Source organism: Eptatretus burgeri, chromosome 7 (assembly GCF_056783735.1).
Source record: "Eptatretus burgeri isolate ZD-2024b chromosome 7, Ebu_testis_v1, whole genome shotgun sequence".
NCBI classification, from domain to species: Eukaryota; Metazoa; Chordata; class Myxini; order Myxiniformes; family Myxinidae; genus Eptatretus; species Eptatretus burgeri.
The window spans coordinates 31,000,481-31,020,227 of record NC_140967.1 but is presented as its reverse complement, the minus strand read 5'-3'; the positions used below and the strand labels follow the sequence as shown (position 1 = coordinate 31,020,227).

General features: G+C 43.1%; 1 protein-coding gene across 1 annotated transcript; it reads left to right on the top strand.

Moving 5' to 3' along the window:
- The first annotated feature begins 2,200 nt into the window (after positions 1-2,200).
- LOC147022952 (uncharacterized) lies at positions 2,201-7,119 on the top strand. The gene is made up of 2 exons (XM_085887914.1): positions 2,201-6,026; positions 6,186-7,119. Exons 1-2 carry the CDS (start codon positions 5,739-5,741, stop codon positions 6,711-6,713), a joined length of 816 nt encoding a protein of 271 aa, XP_085744040.1. The 5' UTR covers positions 2,201-5,738; the 3' UTR covers positions 6,714-7,119.
- The last annotated feature ends 12,628 nt before the right edge of the window (positions 7,120-19,747 follow it).

The following is a 19,747-nucleotide window of genomic DNA, read 5'->3' as shown; positions in this document are numbered from 1 at the left end:
TAACTGCAACACCGAGATGAACATTGAACATCTTACATAAAAACACTGCAAATCCAGTTCAGAAAACTTCGCTTTCGTCAGGTGAAAACGGCAGCTGAAGATTTGATCAACACGTGGAGAAATCCGCGAACTGGAAGCCGGACATAGCACAAGCAACTCCCATTACTAGTCATTGAAATGGTAGAATTCACCTTAATGCAGTATATGGCCAAGGCGGAAAACTCTTAGGAAGAAAAAGTAGGAGGGGGGGGGGAATCAAGTCACGACAACTGCCGTTGTTTGCCCCTTAGTACGACTGCCAAGTTTGGTTGAGATTGGATAATTAACGACCGAATGTATTCCGGTCAGACAGACACCAAATTGTGTATTTTAGTATGAGCAGAGTACCCGTCATACGGGCGATCTTGTTCCAAGCATGCAACATGTTCTTCTGACACAGACCTTCATTTTGGTGGTGTATCAGCAACTTACAGCTCTGTATAGGCACAAAAAAATCCCGTGTTACGTGCATGAAGCAAAAACATACCGACTGGTTATAATTCAAAACACCTCATTGTACTGGAAAACGTGGGGGGCAGGAATACTGCACTGTAAATAGTGGAGACTTGTAATGCCCTCCCCCACCTCGAGGCGACGCTACACGATACACATTTACATCGAGAATTTGCGTCCCTCCATACTTCCCCAAACCCCCTTCCCCTCCTCCCGAGACCACCGGCAAAGATAAAACACCCCTATACATTAATTGGGGTCATGCTGATCCTTTGTAGCAAGTCTGGATGTAATCAGCCCACAACTGTTGGAGGAGGAGCATGACAAACAAACAAACACATAATGACCAGTCCATGAATAATAGTAAGGATGACCTCTCCAAGTTATCGAATATCCTGTCTTTTATTCTTCTTCTTTTTTCTCTCCATCGAGATCCAGATGTTCTCTTCAGTACTATTCATTTGAGATTGAAATCCATCCATTTAATGATTCCAGAACTACTCTCACAGGGGATATTATGATCGATAATGTAAATTTAACAGAAGCCAGCCACTGCCACAACCGCAATAACAAGCAAGCTACAGCAATCGCTTGTCTGCCATGAGGGGTTTTGCACTCGCAGCACCGCAGGTTCGCTGGGTGTCTCACATAGATACAGACACAAGGAGTCGTGTTCATACAGAAGCCTGCAGCCGTTTATTAATTCCCAAAGAAGCTTTGTAAAGCTCCGTGAAAACTCCGTAAAAGACTCTGTGAAAGGCTCCGAAGAGCCCACAAAAGCTCCCAAAGGCTCTGAAAGACTCTGTAAAACTGTAAAGGAATTATGTTGTTTTGTGACAACAATACTTCAGAAGTGTATTTCAGTTCCACAAGAAATCAAACACAATCAATCAAACGAACAAGAACCAGGCTTCAAATGGCGTCGAAGTACATTAGGCAAATGGCACGGATGTATGTGACGTACAATGCGGTTACATGAAAACGCGTACAAAATACATTCCAATCTTTCTTACTACATGAAGTCTTACAATCAGATACATAGAGAGATATACTGAACACTTTAATCCTCCTCAACGAATAGCGCTTGTATGTCGATAAAACGTACACTGGGCCTGGTCACACCGATGGCCTTGTGGCTCGTTGTGAACCTCATGACGCAGTAAGCTTCACAAAACGATGTAAACTTTGCAGGTCTGAACCTTGCAATGCAGTAAGCTAGAAAACACAATGTAAGTTTCGCACAGAGTCCAAGCTTCGCAGACGACTAAGCTCAGGCTTCCCAGAATACATCTGTATCCGTTCTGAGCTGTGTCCAGAACCTTCGCTCCAAGCTCCGGCCTGCACATCCGCTCAGACCATTAATGGTATTGTAAATCTTTACTAACCGACAAATGTCATGACTGCCATTACAGGAAATATAAACAAAGATTCTTGCACCAAATTCCTTGGTCGAACACTTACTGATAAAATGTCATGAAAAACCCATATTAGTGGGGCAACTTAGCATAACAATTGTGCATTTTGTGAGGAAAGCACCAAATTTGGCACACTAGTAGCCTATCATATTATGAACAGATTTGGATATTGGGCCATCTCAAAATTTTTGATGGCAGTGGAAAATGGCTGCCACAGCCATCTGCGGCTGAATTTGAGATGGCCCAATATCCAAATCTGTTCATAATATGATAGGCGACTAGTGTGCCAAATTTGGTGCTTTCCTTACAAAATGCACAATTGTTATGCTATATTTAGCTAAGTTGCCCCACTATATTGACAACTTGTATAAGACTATTTTAAGAAATGTTGGTGTTATTAATATATTGAAATTATATTTTTCTTCAACTGTATTACTTTTGCTGTATTCCACTTTGATTTTGCATCATTTAAACCTTGGTTTTTCAAACCCGGGGGCGCGACCCCAAGTGGGGTCGCCGAACAAATTTTGTGGGGTTGCGGGCATCCGCTAACAAATTGGTGAATAAAGTAAACAGTGAATGTTCTTGTGTCATATGAAATCTTATCTTGTATATTATGAATTGGGTTTTGAATCTTTTGGGTCGCGTGATGTCGAGAGGTTCTGAAATTGGGTCGCCACTAAAAAAAGTTTGAAAACCACTGATTTAAACGATGGTATACTTGCCTGCGACAGCTCATGAAAAACTCATTTGGATAAAATTTTATTGATTGAAAAAATGGAAATAATAAACATTTGTAACAATGGAATTCACTCTCATACCGATATTTCATTTTATGAAAATAATATTGTAAAAGTGACTGACTTCTACCTGTCTCAATTGGGACTATTTATGTTTAAAATTAATATGAAGGAGTTGCCACAGGTGCTTACTAGTAATAGTATGGTTACAAAGGATAATGAAGACCATAATTACTCCACAAGACAGGCAATTTTTATCATATACCTTTTTGCAATAACTCTTTTTGCAAATAGGACATTCATTTTTAATGGGCCAAAATTCTGGAGTTTTCTGGAATTGCATGTGAAAGAAATGAATACATTGAATGGATTTAAACAAAAATTAACAAATATATATATATATATATATCTTAAGTTCATACTGTTTAAGTCATTAAAAAGTTACTGGAGTCATTGAAATTTTAGAATTCACTTTACATCTCAGACTTCACATGCATATTTAGAATACTAGAAACACCCGCTGCCTTTTGGAGAATTGGCCTTTTGGGAGTGCTGGATACTACCAACACGTATGAAAAAAATTGGGGAGATCAGGCCAACTCTATTCTTTAATATGATTTTCAGATGTACATACATACATACATAAATACATACAGAGAATTGCCTTGTATAATATCGTAGGATACTACAACTACTGTGTATGAAATGATGCAATGGCTCTGCAGATCTTTTTTTCCTTCTTTTTTTTTTTTCTTCTCCTTTATCTCTTTCTCATTTGTGTGTCTTTAATGATTAAGCATAAGATTTGTACCAGGGACCTAAATTCTACAAGCTTGCTTTTTATTTGTTTCCTCCACATGACAAGTAAGGGTCTGTTTTTCTTTTTGCATACTACTTGTTTGCATTGCATAGGGTGGACCTTGCACATTGCACATAAAAAGGGCACCATTTGATCATGCTGAGATGTTATCAGTAATAAAGGCCCAGTCACACCTTGACGTTTTAGCCAGCAATGGCAACGTATTAAAATGTATGTAAAACGCTGGCTTACGTTGAACTTTTGATGTTTTTTTTTAAAGATTCGGACGTATTCATAACGACTTGGTCTTATGTATAACGTATTAGTAACGGACACAGAACGTTTCGTTGTGTAATAGCTAACTTATACCAACGAATGCTGAACCTGTTGTCGGCCTAAACAACCTATGCCCAACGATAGTCTAACTTATGCATAGCGCGCTGCACGTATCGCCGACGATCACGTGGCGTAGCCTATTAAAAGGCTGCCGCACAACGATTCAAATCATAACCGCCGCAGAAATGGAAGTGTCAACATCGCAATCACACCTTGGCGATCTTGCCAGCGTATGCCGACCTCTGAAAAATGTGTCTAAAATGCTGGCACACGTTGAATATGGTATGGGTAAGTTTGCTATGCGTGAATAAAATGCTAAAGTAGGCTAGCATACGTCGTATTAAATGGATTACGTCAAGTAATTTTAAACATGTTCAAAATTTTACGACGTACTTGGCGTATGACACACGTTCCGCATGCGATGGGAATAAGTTGTACACACGATATGCGGACGTTTACACACGTCTACAAAAGCTACTTGTAAGCGACTCATAAGTCGAAACATGTCGCGGTAATGTCTTTCTTTCGCGAAACTTATTTCTAACTTATGATTGACGTGCTTTGAACCAATTCTTTACGTCGTCCCAACGCACATTGACATATGTAGACGTATTTCATTGATGTCTTCCGGTCGACAAAAAAACTAAATGAACGTGTTTCTAACTTATAACTGCCATTTAATGATGTGTTCCCAGCGTTTTGGGGAATTGGTATATGAAAATGGTCTTCACATGGGGGAACCCATCAGTGTTTTCAACTCCTTTTGAGTCGATGTCCATGTCAGTAGTAACAGTATCAGTATCAGTATTAGTAGTAGTTTGTTCATGTTGGCAGTAGTAGGTGAGTGTGAGGGGGAGGGTGTGGGTGATGATGGATCCTCCTTGCGTCCGCGTGTCCACGGGTAGGAGACATCTTTGCACCATTGTCCGAAGTTCTTTGCGGCTAATTTTTTTGGGGATTTTTTCAACAATGAGCTATGGATTGTTTTTACATTTTAGGTGTATTCATAACGAGTTGGACAAATGCACAAGGTACTAATAATGTGCACAGAACACTTCGATAACTTGTAGATACGGTATACCAACGAATAATTAGCGTGTTGCCGGCGTTCACAACCTATGCCCAATGATAGCCTAACTTATCCATATTGTGCGGCAGTTTATCTTTGCCGGTGACATGGGGTTTGCTATTCATAGGCTGCCACTCAACGATTTAAATGGCTGCATCTCCACTATTGAAAGTAGACGCTTGCGCTCAACAATTGGATTTTTTTTACACTCAACGACTTTTAAACGGTACCACTCAACTATTTTCATTGTTTACAATGAACGATTTAAATTGCTGTCACTCGCCTTTGTTTTTTGACGCTGGCGCTCGGAAATTTTAATCGTTTCTATTGAACGTGCTAAATCGCTCAAACTCCACTATTGAAAGTAGACGCTTGCGCTCAACAATTGGATTTTTTTTACACTGAACGACTTTTAAACGGTACCACTCAGCTATTTTCATTGTTTACAATGAACGATTTAAATTGCTGTCACTCTCCTTTGTTTTTTGACGCTGGGGTTTGGAAATTTGAAGCGTTTCTTCTGAACGTGTTAAAATGCTCAAACTCGACTATTTTAAATAGACGCTGCCGATGGACAATTGGAATCATAGCCAAGCGAGACATCGAAGTGTGAACATCCTCGTCATGCCGAAGAAAAGTTTGAAGAATGCTGCAAATAAGTGTCCTGGCCGTGGCCGTGGACGCCGACGCAAGGACGATCCATCATCACCAAAACCCTCTCCACCAAGCTCAACCTCTGACGAAGAGGATGCTGGCCCCAACGCCTCTCGGCCATCGTCGGTGGCATCGATAGCTGCGTGCGTGGCCTCCACGTCCCTCCACAAACCGTTGCGAAGAAGAGGGCCAAGAAGACACAGTATTGTCTCGATTTCGAAGAGGAGCAGCTCATGTGCGATTTCCTTCACGACAACCCATGCATCTGGGACATCAAGAAGACGGACTACCGAAGGGTGGACAAGAAGGTAAAGGTCTGGGAGGATCAAGGCAAGGTCACGGGAAAGTCTGTGGAGCACCTTCAGGGGTGGTTCAAGTCCCTGCGAGACACCCACACCCGTCTCGACAAGAGCAAGAGTGGTGACGACGCCACCGAACTGACGGAGAGGGAGCAGTGGGTGAAGGCAAACTTCGGCTTCCTCAAGCCTGTGGTCCGTCATCGTCCTTTGCCCATCAATAGTGTAAGTGTAAACACATATTATTATGGATACTATTTTTTTCCCCCATTTATTTTACTGTACTAAAGATCTGTAAGCAATTTTTTCATATATTGATACAAATCATTACATTTGCCTCAAATTTTGGCATTGTCATTTAATATACACTTGTCATAATTGCAGATAAAGAAAACCATAGCGGCACACAGCGGGGACCTCGACGCTGCAGAGGCAGCTTGTGCAGAGCTCATGGTCCATGACGACAGCATGCCCTCCCCTGTCCCACATTCATCCGCACAGGGCAAGAGGAAGCGTGGCCACGACGATGACCAGTTGCTGCAGTCACTCGAGAAGAGGGTGCACGAGTCTGGGGAGCTCCTCAAAACTCTCGCAAAACCTCAACCCATCACAGCCACCGCAGCGTACGCCAAATACCTGCATGACATCCTGCTGAGCTTGTCCAAAAACAAGTTTCGGGAGGCAAGGTCAGGCATCAACGAAATCCTCAATGTGCTGTTGGATGAGGAGAGTGATGTGGAAGAGCATCCGACAGCCCACACCGTCCCTGCTCGTGTTTTCACGTGCTCTTTTGCAGCAACAGCTACGTACCAGCCACCTCGCCACACGTGGGGAAACAAGTCACCGACTGCGTCAGCATGGGCCTCACAGACTACCGGCAATGTGGACCCGCACATGCAGCAGCCACAGTAGCAGGTGATGATGCCTCGTCCCCCTCGACATGGCTTTTTGCTTCCTCCTCCTGTGAGTACGCAGCAGCCAAGCTCCGCTTCTGCATCTGATGCTATAGGCTCGGCTGCCCAAGAACTGAACCAGTTCCCAAACGACTTTGACACTAGCAGTCAGAGTAATGTCAACATCTCTGGGTTCTCAGGACTGCTGAACATGTCCAGCGATCCGATTGCCGCAAGCACCCCTTGTGTGGAGCTTAACAACCCTCCACCACCTGAGAAGAACAAGTAAATGGAGTGACAGTGACGTGGTTTACTTGTCAAGTTTGGCCGATACATTGTTTGGGCCTTATCTGTGCCATTTTTTATATTCGTTCGACCACTGTAATCGTGTTGCATTATTTCCCAGAGCACTGAATAAAAGTTGAGCAAACTCTTTATATTTGTTGATGTTGCTTTATTAATATTTAATTAATAAACAACAATTTTAAATATAAATCCGTTAGGCGCCATCGCTGCTCGCTCTAGTTTTGGAGCTGGCCAACGCCACTTGCCCTTTTTCATTTACATGGTATCAATCAATTTAGCACAATAAATATGGTCATCACAACCCTCTTAGTTTGCGCCCAGAAACCCGCCTTGTGAAATAACAGGCATATATCCAAAGGGACTCTAACAAATGTCAGCCATCATGATCCCATTTGTCTATTCGCTAAAACACTTTTTATTAATAGGATTTTGTTACACTTTCTCCTTGTTCACATTTTAAGTCGCGTCTCGCTTGCGAGCCGTGGTTCATGGAGAGCTCGGCGTTGTTCTTCTTCTTGTGAAGACAAACCCTTTACGTCACGGCTCTTTCACATACACGATCCGGATCTCCTTAAATACTAGACACATATACACATTGTCACATTGAGGGTGCTTTTTTGATAGCGTCTATCGTGGACTTTTAAATATATTCGGACATTTGCTTACAAGTATGGGAAAGTTCACGTTACAATTAAAAGATTATTCCATTTAATATATTTAAATTACGTAAATACACTAAGAACTCAAAATGAACGAAAAACGTCATTGACGGACGTGAGGTGACGACACGTGACGGTTTTTTTTTGTAGTTTTTTTTTTAATCTTCAATTATATAAATAAATGATTCTTCCTATTGTTCTGGTGAGGACAAAACCTTTAGGACGCGGCACTTGGACACATTTGTCCTTGTTTATTTTAAAAAGACCCCTCGGAGGTCTACTTCTGGAGGTGTTTTTAATTTTGTACAGTTCACAATAACTATACGTTTTTCGATAAAGTATTTGAGCTTTTGCGAAGCAATTGAGGTGTGCAGCGCAACCATTAAATTTTCTGCACAAAAGAGCAACATTGCACACCATTCACCCAAGTGCCATGAACATCAAAATGTTTTTCTTCAACATAGTAACAATTCAGCATTTCCGAATTGTTAGAAATGTACAGGGCCATAACCTATGTCCTCCTACCCCTTTTTGGGGTTAAGTCTGTAAATTAGCATGAAGGGGCCTAGATAGATTGCGCACAGAATCTTTTTTATTTTTAATTTAATTTTTGGGAAAAATTTAAGGGGCCGTTGGCAAGCCGTTGATAGGGCCCGTGGTGGTATATTGGAAAGAACACGATTCACAGATATATTGGGCGTACGTAACAAATTTCATAGGAATCGTGAGAGTGGTTTAGCTGTTAGGCTTGACAAAGGATTTTGGGAAAGGCAGTCATGGAAATTCCCTGAAAAAGGGTGCTCGAAGAGCAGCCAATACATTATGGTGTCTTCCCTTATGTATTTGTCATTTGTAATAAATAACAGAAACGATGTTCATTTCAAGAGGAATGTTGAATCCTCTGTGGCCCTTTATTGCATGAACTTTTGCATTAACACATATCTATAGCATTTTTTGTTGCCATGGAATTGTGCCAGATGGGGAGTTGACCCAGTGCTTTAGGAGATTCCTCTGTTTTTTCCCATCCTTGGAGGCAGTGTTGTTACCAGTAGCTGTCTGTGTCTCCTCCAAGTGACGTCCCTCTCGCCACGCTCCTGGAACAACGTCGCATTTCCCATTCTCTTCCCGGTCAAGCTGCGGGTTCTGTTGTCCTGGGTACCTGGGATTCCAATTATATTTTATTTACTTATAAAGCGCACCTTTAATAAAAACACTTATTCCAATGCGCTGTACAATAACAAATAATATAATGATGCATATAACATTGAAGGTAAATCATAACATTTTTAGAAGGATACGCTAAAAGTTCTATTGCATTCTATACTGTATAACATATGCTATGTAAACATGAATTACCTTGTCCGCAAGAGGTTGTGCATGATCAAGCATGCTTTCACAATGACCTGCACATTGGAGGGTTGATGCTGCATTGCACTAAGCAGAACCTGGAATCTGTTCGTCAAAATGCCGAATGCATTTTCTGCCACCCTCCTTGCTCGGCTAAGCCTGTAGTTGAAGATGCGCTGGTCATTATTCATACCCCGGAAGCTGCATGGCTTCATCATGGTGGTCTTAAGGAAAACGCATCGTCACCGACGAAGAAGTACGGTCCGTCCTCGTTGTCGTCTGGAAGAGGCTCAGGGTCAGTGAAGCCAAGGGTACCATCTTCCACGCATTCCTTCAGCTCAGAGTCATTGTAAATTTGCGCATCTGATGCGGATCCGGCACCGCCGACATCTGCCCAAATTAACTTGTAGTCAGCATCCACAAGCACCATGACAACAATGGAGTAGAATCCTTTGTAATTGTAGAAAAGTGACCCACTCCTTGGAGGACAGCGGCAGGCCACGTGCTTCCCATCAAGTGCCCCACATGTATGGGGGAAGTTCCATCATTTGTAGAACTTGTCGGCTATGACGCGCCAACCGTCAGGAGTTGTTGGGCAAACAAGCACCTCATCCACATATTCGTCAACAATAGCTTGACAGACGTCTCTGACCACAAGGGACAGGGTGTTATGAGGGACCCTCCATCCGAACTTCATCGAGTGATACTTGCTTCCAGAGGCAAGGTGACGCAAAGTCAGTGCCAGCCTCATGCCAGGCTCAAGCGGAGCTCTGAAGAAGGTGTGCCGCTTGGTTATCCGTGGACCTACTCTGGCCAGCAGCTCGTCGAACATCGCTGGGGGCATGCGGAGAAAGTTGGTGAAGGCTGAATGGTCCTCGTTACGGAGTTCCACCATGAGCTGGTTATACAAACCAAAATGCCGTCACCTCCCGATCCATGGTGTCACCCAGTACCTTCTCCTCCGTTCATGTCTTCTTCTCTGGGTTCTATTGGCACGCAACTGGTGCAGTGCCAAATTGATGAGGGTATGCTGATGTTGGAGGACAGGTAGGTATTGTAGTGTCAGCGTTGCCGGATACTCCATCTCTCGTAATGTCATGGACATGTACTCGCTATGTAGTCTGCAACACTGACGGGTTCCTCCTGTGAAACCCCTTTTTATTTACCAATTCCCCTAATCGCTGCCATTACATCATTATCTGGTATCTGTAGGTTCGGAACTCGTTCGTTAAGTTCTGTAGTCGTCCGGTAAACGTCAAATACGTCTACATACGCCAGTATGCACCGGAGGTGCGTTACACATAGGTTCAAAGCATGTCACTCATAGGTTAGATAAAAGCCTCTTTTGCCCAAAACAATAACTCGGCATGATTCGACGTATAAGTAACTTTCAAGCAAGGAGTGTCGACGTGTGTCAACGATCGCGTAGCGTGTTCGCAACATGTCACTCATTGGTTATAAATAAGTTTCAGGCACGCTAAACATTATACCGACGTCTTTCAGCCTATGAGTAACTTAAAAGTAACGTGTGTCGACGTGTGTCAACGATCGCCTAACACACCTAAAACTTATGGCCAGCATAGTGCAACTTGTGAGTCATATGCTGGCATGTCTTAAAATTTCAAGCATGGAAATTTTGAAGACAACAGAAAAGTACAACGTTTAAAGCCAGCGTACTACGACGTATGGCAGTGTTTTTCAGCGTCCTCTCAATGTTATCAAAACTTACCCATAACGTATTCGACGTGTACCAGCGTTTTACAAAAAAATTTTCAAAAATCGGCATAAGCTGGCTAAAACATCAAGGTGTGACTGGGCCTTAAGGTTGAGAATAAATTTCAAATTTCCTTTCATTGCCTGAAAGGTTTCTTTTTGTGCAGGTATTAAAATAATGGGGGCAATTTAGCATCAAGCAGCGCATCATATTTATGACATATACCTTGAAACAAAGTCACAGAAAAGGGTGCAGAGAGCATTTCATAGAAGATTCCCAGCATTTTGTGTACCTGCTTACAAAATAATAAAGGCATTAGTGTGAAAGATAAAAGATACCGGCTCATTACGAAACATGAATAAGGGCTGTTCAGGATGGTGTGTTAGTGTTCCAGAGACTATTGAAGTTGTATGGCAATGCATAGAGAGACGTCTACGCAAACCAACAACATCAGTGTAACAAATACAAAAGGAAGCCATTGGGGCTTTTCCTTTGAAAATTAAGCTTTTCCCAGCACTAAATGAAAACGATAATAGAAGACGGTATGATATTTGTAACTGCTTTTCTGAAGCACTGGAAAATGAAGACCTCAGTATCGATGACATTTTCTCTGAATAGTGCCAAATTTACATTGATTGGATGAAGAATAAACAGAATTGTACATTTTCAGGATTGGAAAAACCAGAAGAACATGAAGAAGCATCGCTTCGCTCTCCAAAAAATCACCATCTGGTGTGGATTGAGGTTTGCCACGAATCTACGGTCCCTATTTTATTTTGAAGACCTGAATACAGAAATGGCTGTGACTGTGACATCAGATTCTTATCTTCACATGCTGAAGACTTTCCTTTGGAACAGGGTGAGTAACAATGAAAATCTGTGGTTTCAAAAAGATGGAGTCACATCCAAAACCTCTAATGAATTGAGAAATTTCCGAATCACCTTATCAGTCACAGAAATGAATTCCCGTGCCTCCCCCCCCTCCCTCACCTCCCAGATCCCCTGACTTGTCACTGCTGGATTGATTTTTATGGGGACTAGTCAAAGGAAGAGTGTTTCAATTGAAACCAACCACAATTGCTGTTTTGAAAGATGCAGTTATTCAGATTATCTTGGGAGTTGTGCAACACGCCCTTCAGAAAGCGATGCGTACCCTGTTGCTATATTCAGGAAAATGTATAGTACACATGGGGGGAGAGGGTACTTGGTTGAAATTCACTATTGAGCACTTGGTCTAAGTATTGAAACTAGAAGATTGCACAAATGTTTCACAGAAAAAAAATTATTTCATATCTGTCTCTGGTGGCGAGTTAGTGACTTTTTTGTTTGTTTGTTTTATATACCTTTTTATGACCCACCCTGTACTATACAGTACATTAATTTCACTGTAATTACTTGAAATGTGTAAATAAACGAAACTTGAAACTTGAACAGTTTAATGAACCAATTGCAACATGAGTCGTTTCACTCTACTCACCCCTATCGTTATTCCAAAACCATCTCCTTCCTTCGATCTTTCTGCTATTACAGTTCCCCAAGGGTGAATTCAGGACTTCATCTCATTAAGTTATAGACTACCATGATGCCAGGCACTATGACTTATCGTCGAAGCTTCTGCATTTCATTCCATAGCTGGTGCTTGTGGATGGCCCGTGGGTGTGACGGGTCTTTGCGTCTCATCATTGGTTGTTTGCGTGCAGCAGGAAACCCGTTGCACTTGATTTTAATTAAAGAGATAAATGTTTATTTCATAAAACACTGGGCACCTCACATGAATAACTTCATCGAGCAAGGTTTATGTTTTGCTTCTGCCTGACTTGTTTCCACCAGTGCACATGGATTACACAGTCGTCGAGTTGAGAGGAACAGCCTTTGAGACAATTTGTAACAGCTTCTCATTAAACGTTCCTTTGGTCATAACTTATAGGTATTGAATTATCTCCAAAGGAACTACTTATGCAAAACATGTTTATTTGATGTGGGAAGGAAGGAAGGAGGACACTGCATCATCTGCCGTCACGATATATTGATAGTACTGATGATGTTCTCCCAGCAATGATGTAATCAGCAGACCAAATTTGTAACCGAGTGTCAATCAAATGTACATTTGCGACCTCGATAAATAGATGGATGTACAAGCATGTAACTCATCAAAAAAGTATGGACCTGTTCAAGGTGCTGGTATTACACGTATGGACGCACTTACGTTGTACACAGGCTGCGTACTTGATTTTGTTTTCAGGTTAACACAAAAGGTTTTCTGACATTTTAAAATCTTAAATTAAGCAATTTAATTTTAATCTTAATTTAAATTTCATCTTAATTTAAGCAAGTCTTACATTATCATCCGATGCAATATCAAATAATCGTAGTTCTTGAAAATGCAACATTTATATCAATAATTATATATCTCCAAGCATCAGGCCATTGGGAATGATGATGTTCAGGGTTAGGGTTTGGAGGAGAGGGGTTGGGGTAGGCGATATAATTTGTTGACCAAAATTGAAATATAATTTCACCTCCTTCAGTACAATCAAAGTATTGCGACGTATTTCAGAAGAAGGTCATTATTTAACACCTGGGGTCCAACGAGTGGCCTTCAATTACAACTGTACCCTGACACCCCCCCACTCTGTACCAGTCATGAATATCTTTAGACATCTTATTTTCTTCTCTCTCACAAGCACGATCAATAATAGTCTCGTTCAGTGGAATTTAGCTTCAGGAATTCAGGACGTAGATGTCTCTATTTTATCAGAATTCACTTTCTCTGGAACGTGTCCATTTTTATTCCATGTCTGTTCAGCTGTCCCATAAGTGAAATCTACACCATCCATTATTACTGTCACAAAACCTGGGGCTAGCTTTTCCCATAATCCAATGGACCACTTCATGGCAAACTACAGTCAGCCTCTCACCAATTCAATAATTTCAAGGGGGCTATGTAGACCACCCACAAAATATAATACTGCTAATTTTAATAGGCCTGTATTTTTATTTAAAGTTAAAGCTTTTTTTGTTGTATAACGTACAGCAATTAAAATCCGTGTCCATTTAATATGTCCATTAGACAAAGGTAATGAACATGTATGCAAAATGTTAGCCTGAGAGTTGGGTAGAATTATATAGAACAATGAATTGTTGATGCATCATCGATAGCATTGGTTAAGCATATGAGATATTCAAGTTCTGCTTGCGTAACACACTACAGTGAAGAAATGATAATCCAGCTCTGGTGAAAACCTGTGCTGCATCCTACTTTAAGTCAAGAGGTAAACTGCTAAGGTATGTCAGGTCAGGTATGGAGCATGCACTGGAGCAGCGCGTCGCTGTGTCCACTTTCCGCCGGCACTCGAGGGGCCTCCGTCAGGTCATCCCCCAGGAAGATGTCTGCCCATCCCCATCTCCTTGAGATGCTGATCAACCTGCTGCAACAATGAGCCATGTGGTCGGCCCATTGGCCTCCTCCACCACAAAGCTCCCTCTCTGAGAGAATCTGGTGAGCAGGATCAGCATCAGGAAAACAAGCCACATGGCCATACAGCTGCAACTGATGCTCACAGACTATGCAGGTAACAAATCTCATTTGAGTCTTAGCAACCGCTCGTTGGACACAAAGTCCGACCAGCGATAGCCAAGGATTCTCCGAAGAGACCTGGTACCAAAGCAATTAAGTCGCTGTCTCGGATCCCTGGTCAGAGTCCAAGTCTCACATCTGGAGAGCAAGACTGGAAGCACCAATGACCTGAAGACTCGGACTTTCGTCCTCCCGCGCATGTACTGGCAGTGCCACACCCCATGATCCAATGAATCCACGACTCCCCAGGCCCGACCCAAATGTCTATTCACCTCTGGCTCAGAGCCAACAGAGACACGAATATCACTGCCAAGGTAAGTGAATCTCTCTGTAACCTCAACATCCTCTCCACAAATAGGAACAGACAAGAAAGCAGCATCCAAGATGTCATTGAAAGCCTGGATATGAGTTTTAACCCAGGAAACCCATAATCCCAGTGGCTCCGACTCCTCATTCAGCACCTCGAGGGCCCCCAAAAGGGCCCCAAAAAGATCTAGAGTCTCCGAAAAGATGACTGCATCATCTGTGAAATCAAGTCAGAGATCTTGACATACCCAAACGATGCACCGCAGCTTGATCTCTCCGACATCCTACCGATAATACAGTCCATACAAGTGCTGAAAAGTGTGGGAGCCAGTACACACCCCTGACGAACTCCAGTCGCAACTGGAAATAAGTCGGAGATGGTACCACCACATCTCTCAGCACTCTCAGTACCAGAGTATACTTCAGATGTCAAATTGATCAGTTTTGGTGGCACCCCACAAAGACCAAGAATCCTCCAGAGGGCATACCACTTCACTGAATCAAACGCTTTGCTGAGATCAACATAGGCTGCAAGGAGCCCCTGCCAAAACTCTCATCTGCGTTCAGTGAGGACCCGAAGAGCTAGGATACAGTCAATCGTTGACCTCTTTTGTGGAAAGCTTGACTTTGGATACTGGTGCCCAAGCAGATGGTGGCATACCCTATCAATAATTATCCGAGCAAAGACCTCACCCGGCACTGAGAGCAGCATAACTCCTTGGTAGTTGTTGCAGTCTTGGCGATCACCCTTCCCTTTCCAGAGAGGACAACAAGGCCCTCTTCCAGTCAGTTGAGAGGATGCCTGTGTTCCAGACAGAGCACAGAACTGCATGCAATGGCATGAATACAGCATTTCCACCAGCCTTGAGAAGTTCAGCTTGGACACCACAGATCCCAGGAGTTTTACCCCATTTCAACTGGTTCACTGCAGTCTGTATTTCCACAAACGAAGGTGTATCACAGTTGGTTGGAGGGTCAGCAATAGGGATAGGAAAAACCCTGACATCCAACTCAACAGATGGTGGATCAGCCTGGTACAGCCGCTAAAAGGAACTGGCCCAGCAGGCCAGTTGACCACAAAGCAGGATGAGAATCACTTGATCACAGGTGATGCTCGACTCCCTCAAAGGTTCCTCACACATAGGCCTCCTTGTCCACCCTCAACGCATGTACAGTTTTACGCCTCAGCTCCCTGAACAGCTCAGCTATGCCATTCAGCCTGGCCCTGTGACTCTGGTCAATGGGATTCAGTGTCCCATGAGAGAGAAAATTCTACTTCGTCCTACGATGAGTTCCAAGACATCCACCGGCAACATTAAGGACGGTGGTCTTGAAGGCACTCCACAACTCTTTAGGATTCCCCAAAGCCCCCAGCCCCCCCCAAACCCCACTTGGCCTGTTTGCAAACTGCTCAGCTACCCTCTCATCATTGAGCCTTCCAACATCCAGCCTCGGCTAGGATGGTGCCATTCTCCTGGATTTAATCTGAAACTTCAGAGTTGGTACAACAAGCCTGTGGTCGGTATTGAGGAACTGAGCACTCTGGTAGATCCTGCATTTCTGGATCATCCTCCAGCAACCAATGAGCACATGGTCAATCCCCTTTGCCACACCACCTGCTTCGGAATACCAAGTTCAGTGATGAGCCTGTGGGCACTGAAACCCTGAACCAGCCATCCTAAGACCATGACTTCTTGCAAAGTCAAGGAACTTAGTGCTATTCTGGTTCACAGTTCCATACCCATGGGGACCAACACACGTCTCATAACCATCCCTATCAGTTCCAGTTGATGCATTGAAATCCCCCAAGACGAGAGGAGAATCTTGCCTAGGACACTGATCAACCACAGACTTGAGCATGGCATGGAATGCATCCTTCATGGTGAGAACACTCACCTCAGTCAGAGCAAATACAGAGACCAGGGAAATGACACCAAAGGAGTGATGATTCCTTAGTCTCATAATACGCTCGTTGACTGGTGTTACCTCAATTATCATTGGAGTCACTCAGCTTATTTGACACAGCTACAGCAACTCCTTGGGCAAGGTATCCATCAGAGCGAACAGACCAATAGTAGGTGTAACTACCTGCCATTATGTCACCGCAATACGCTCTCTGAACCTCAGAGTGCTGCAATACCAATGTCCAAACACTTGAGCTCAGATGATACCAGAGATAGGTGATCATCCTCTCTTAGGGATATGCCATTCCAGGCACCCACCTGTAGGGAGACCTCAGGTTAGCCCAAGGAGACCGTCATCTGGTGGACGACAGCTCAGCATCACCCTGACACACACAACCACAATCTGACCCCATGGTTTTCCTCCTTTCATCAAGGAGTAGGTGTCCCGAAGGCTTAGCCCCAATACCATCATCTGGTGAGCAGTTCTCTGGAGGGCACCTGCACAGGAGGTACTTACACAGAGTGGGTTTTCAGATTTTTTTGTGCTTTTAGAATGTTTTGTGGAATGAAGGGTTTTAGTGTGGCCAGAGTGCAAATTCTGCTACCAACCTCATAAAAAGTAACCCAACTGCAGGAGAATCTCCGCAGACACAGTTGGGCACGAGATATGGATGGCCCTTGGCTCACAATAGGCTGGGATGGTACCTGACAATAACTCACCTGACAATAAAGGTATGATGCTTTGCTAATTTTCACACATGATCTCCAAGGAATCATTCAGTAAGCAGGGATTGAATGAATGAATGAATATTGACCATTCAGGAATCCACGATGTGAACATTTATCTGAAGCACATTTATAAATTATACAGAGACATGTACACAAATACACAATTTTGTGAAACAAACACAAATACACAATGTGCCCCGTGGATGCATCATGTTGACCAGCATCTCAAGGAGATGGATATGGGCCAAGCATCTGCCTTGGGGATGGCCAGACGGAGGCCACTGGAGTAGCAGCGGAAACTGGGCACACCGATGCACTGCTCTGACGCATGCTCCCATACCTGTCCTGACCTGATCATTGCCTCATTGCTCGTCGTCCTTGCTTTTGGGAGGGCTCTTCATGTTTGTGTGTCTGCCTTACCACTAGATTTGGAGGGTCTTTCACAGGCAGCGTTGATGATCCTTCTCCAGTGTGTTGAGGTGTCTTTTAAATATCTCTCTGTACCAAATATCTCTGTACTAAATATCTCTCTGTACTAAATATCTCTCTGTATCTAAATAGCTGAGCCCATATCTCAGCTCTCTACCGTAAGGTGGGGATGATGACTGCTTGATAAACTACAAGCTCAGTTTTTGGTTCTGATGTCATGATCTTCAAGCACCTGTTTTCTCAGGTGACCAAAGGCTGCACTTGCACATTTATAGTGATGTCAGATGTCTTCATCATAATCAACAGATGTGAGAAATGACTTCCCAGGTAATGGACATACTCTATGTTCTACAGAGTTTCACCATGAATATGAATTGCTGGCGAAGGGGACTGCTCATTGGGAGCTTGGTGATGGAGGACCTTATTCTTCTGAATGTTAAGGGTCATTCCCATTTTCTTGTGTACCACTGTAAAGACGTCGATGATTGCCTGAAGATGTTTCTGAGTCAGTGCACATTTTGGCACCATCAATGTACTGAAGCTGGATGATTGAAGTCATGGTGATCTTGGTTCTGGATTGGTGTTGGCTGGGATTAAACAACTTACCATCCATTTTGTATTTCAGCTTCACTCCAACTGGGACCTTATCAGTGGTCAGATGTAACATCGTGGTTAGGAATTTCGAGAAAAGTGTTGGGGCAACGACGCAGCCTTGTTTTTTGGGGTCTTAATGTAAAATGAGGTCTGTATCTGATTACTGAGAATCATCGCTTGCACACCTTCATGAAACAGGTGAAGAATGCTGACACATTGTGGAGGACAACCAAACGTCAGAAATATCTTCCACAGTGCTTCTCGGTTAATCAAGTCAAAGGCTTTCATGAGATCAAAGAAGGCCATGTAGAGAGGTAGAGTATATGTTGTTCCTGGCATTTTTCCTGCAGCTGGCGATCAGTGAAGATCATGTCAGTTGTGCTTCTTAATGGCCTAAATCAACACTGGCGTTCTCAAAGGAGTTCTTTCGCAAATGGAAGGAAACGATTTCCTGTGATGGACAACAGGGCGATCCCTCTATAATCTCCACAGTTGGACATGTCTCCTTTCTTGAAGACCATCACTATAATGACATCTCTGAGATTAGCTGGGATTTCCTCATCATTCCAAATCTTCAAGATGAGGGCATGGAGCTTCGATGCGAGCCTTTCTCCACCCTGCTTGAAGATTTTGGGGGGGGATTCCATCAACTCCAGATGCTTCACTTTTCATCTGTTTGATGGCATTCCTCACCTCATTGAGGATTGGAGGAATTTTGAGCTCTTCTTAAACAGTGTGTTGTGGGATGGAGTTAAGAACACTCCCAGACAAGAGAATCCTGATGGAGATCTTCAAAATGCTGTTAATCCTTAGGTACCCGGATTGGAAAAGCTTTGGTAGCACTGAAAAAGTCACGTACATCGTTATCAGGGAAAGTTTGAGTCAAACAGTTCTAACAGTTGTTCTCCAGCAATGATCCACTCACAAAATGCCACAATCATCACCACCACCTCAGACCTCCACAACCATCACCATGTTTAACCAGCCGTCTGTCCACTCCAACCTGCTCTCCTCGTGCTTTACTCTGACACTTTTCATGCGCATTTGTCAGTTGTTGAGCTTTCTACCACAATAAACCAATTCACAAGACTGACCATACGCTCATTTAAGCACAGACTGGCAATGGCATTGTCTGTTTGGTTATCATTGACTCGGTCAATGGGCTTCATCTTGTGGTGGGACCAAGTGCTCTGTGCCTGAGGTCAATTCTTACATGTAAAGTAAGTAGATGATAAATGGGGTTTCTGGGACACCCATTCAAATGAATGGGGGAGGGGGGGGAAGGGAAAAACTTTCTGACCAAAGCCCTAAAAGCTCAAAATAGGAGACATTTTCTCCCTGCCTATCCCCTTCCCTCCCATACAAGCAAATGTAAAATTGAGATTCATTTTATTTTCTTTTAACATTCATTTCCATCGAGTATATTTACTTTATCTCTTCAAGCACAAAATAAAGGGAAGTTCACTATCCCTCCTTTGGTTCTGTAAA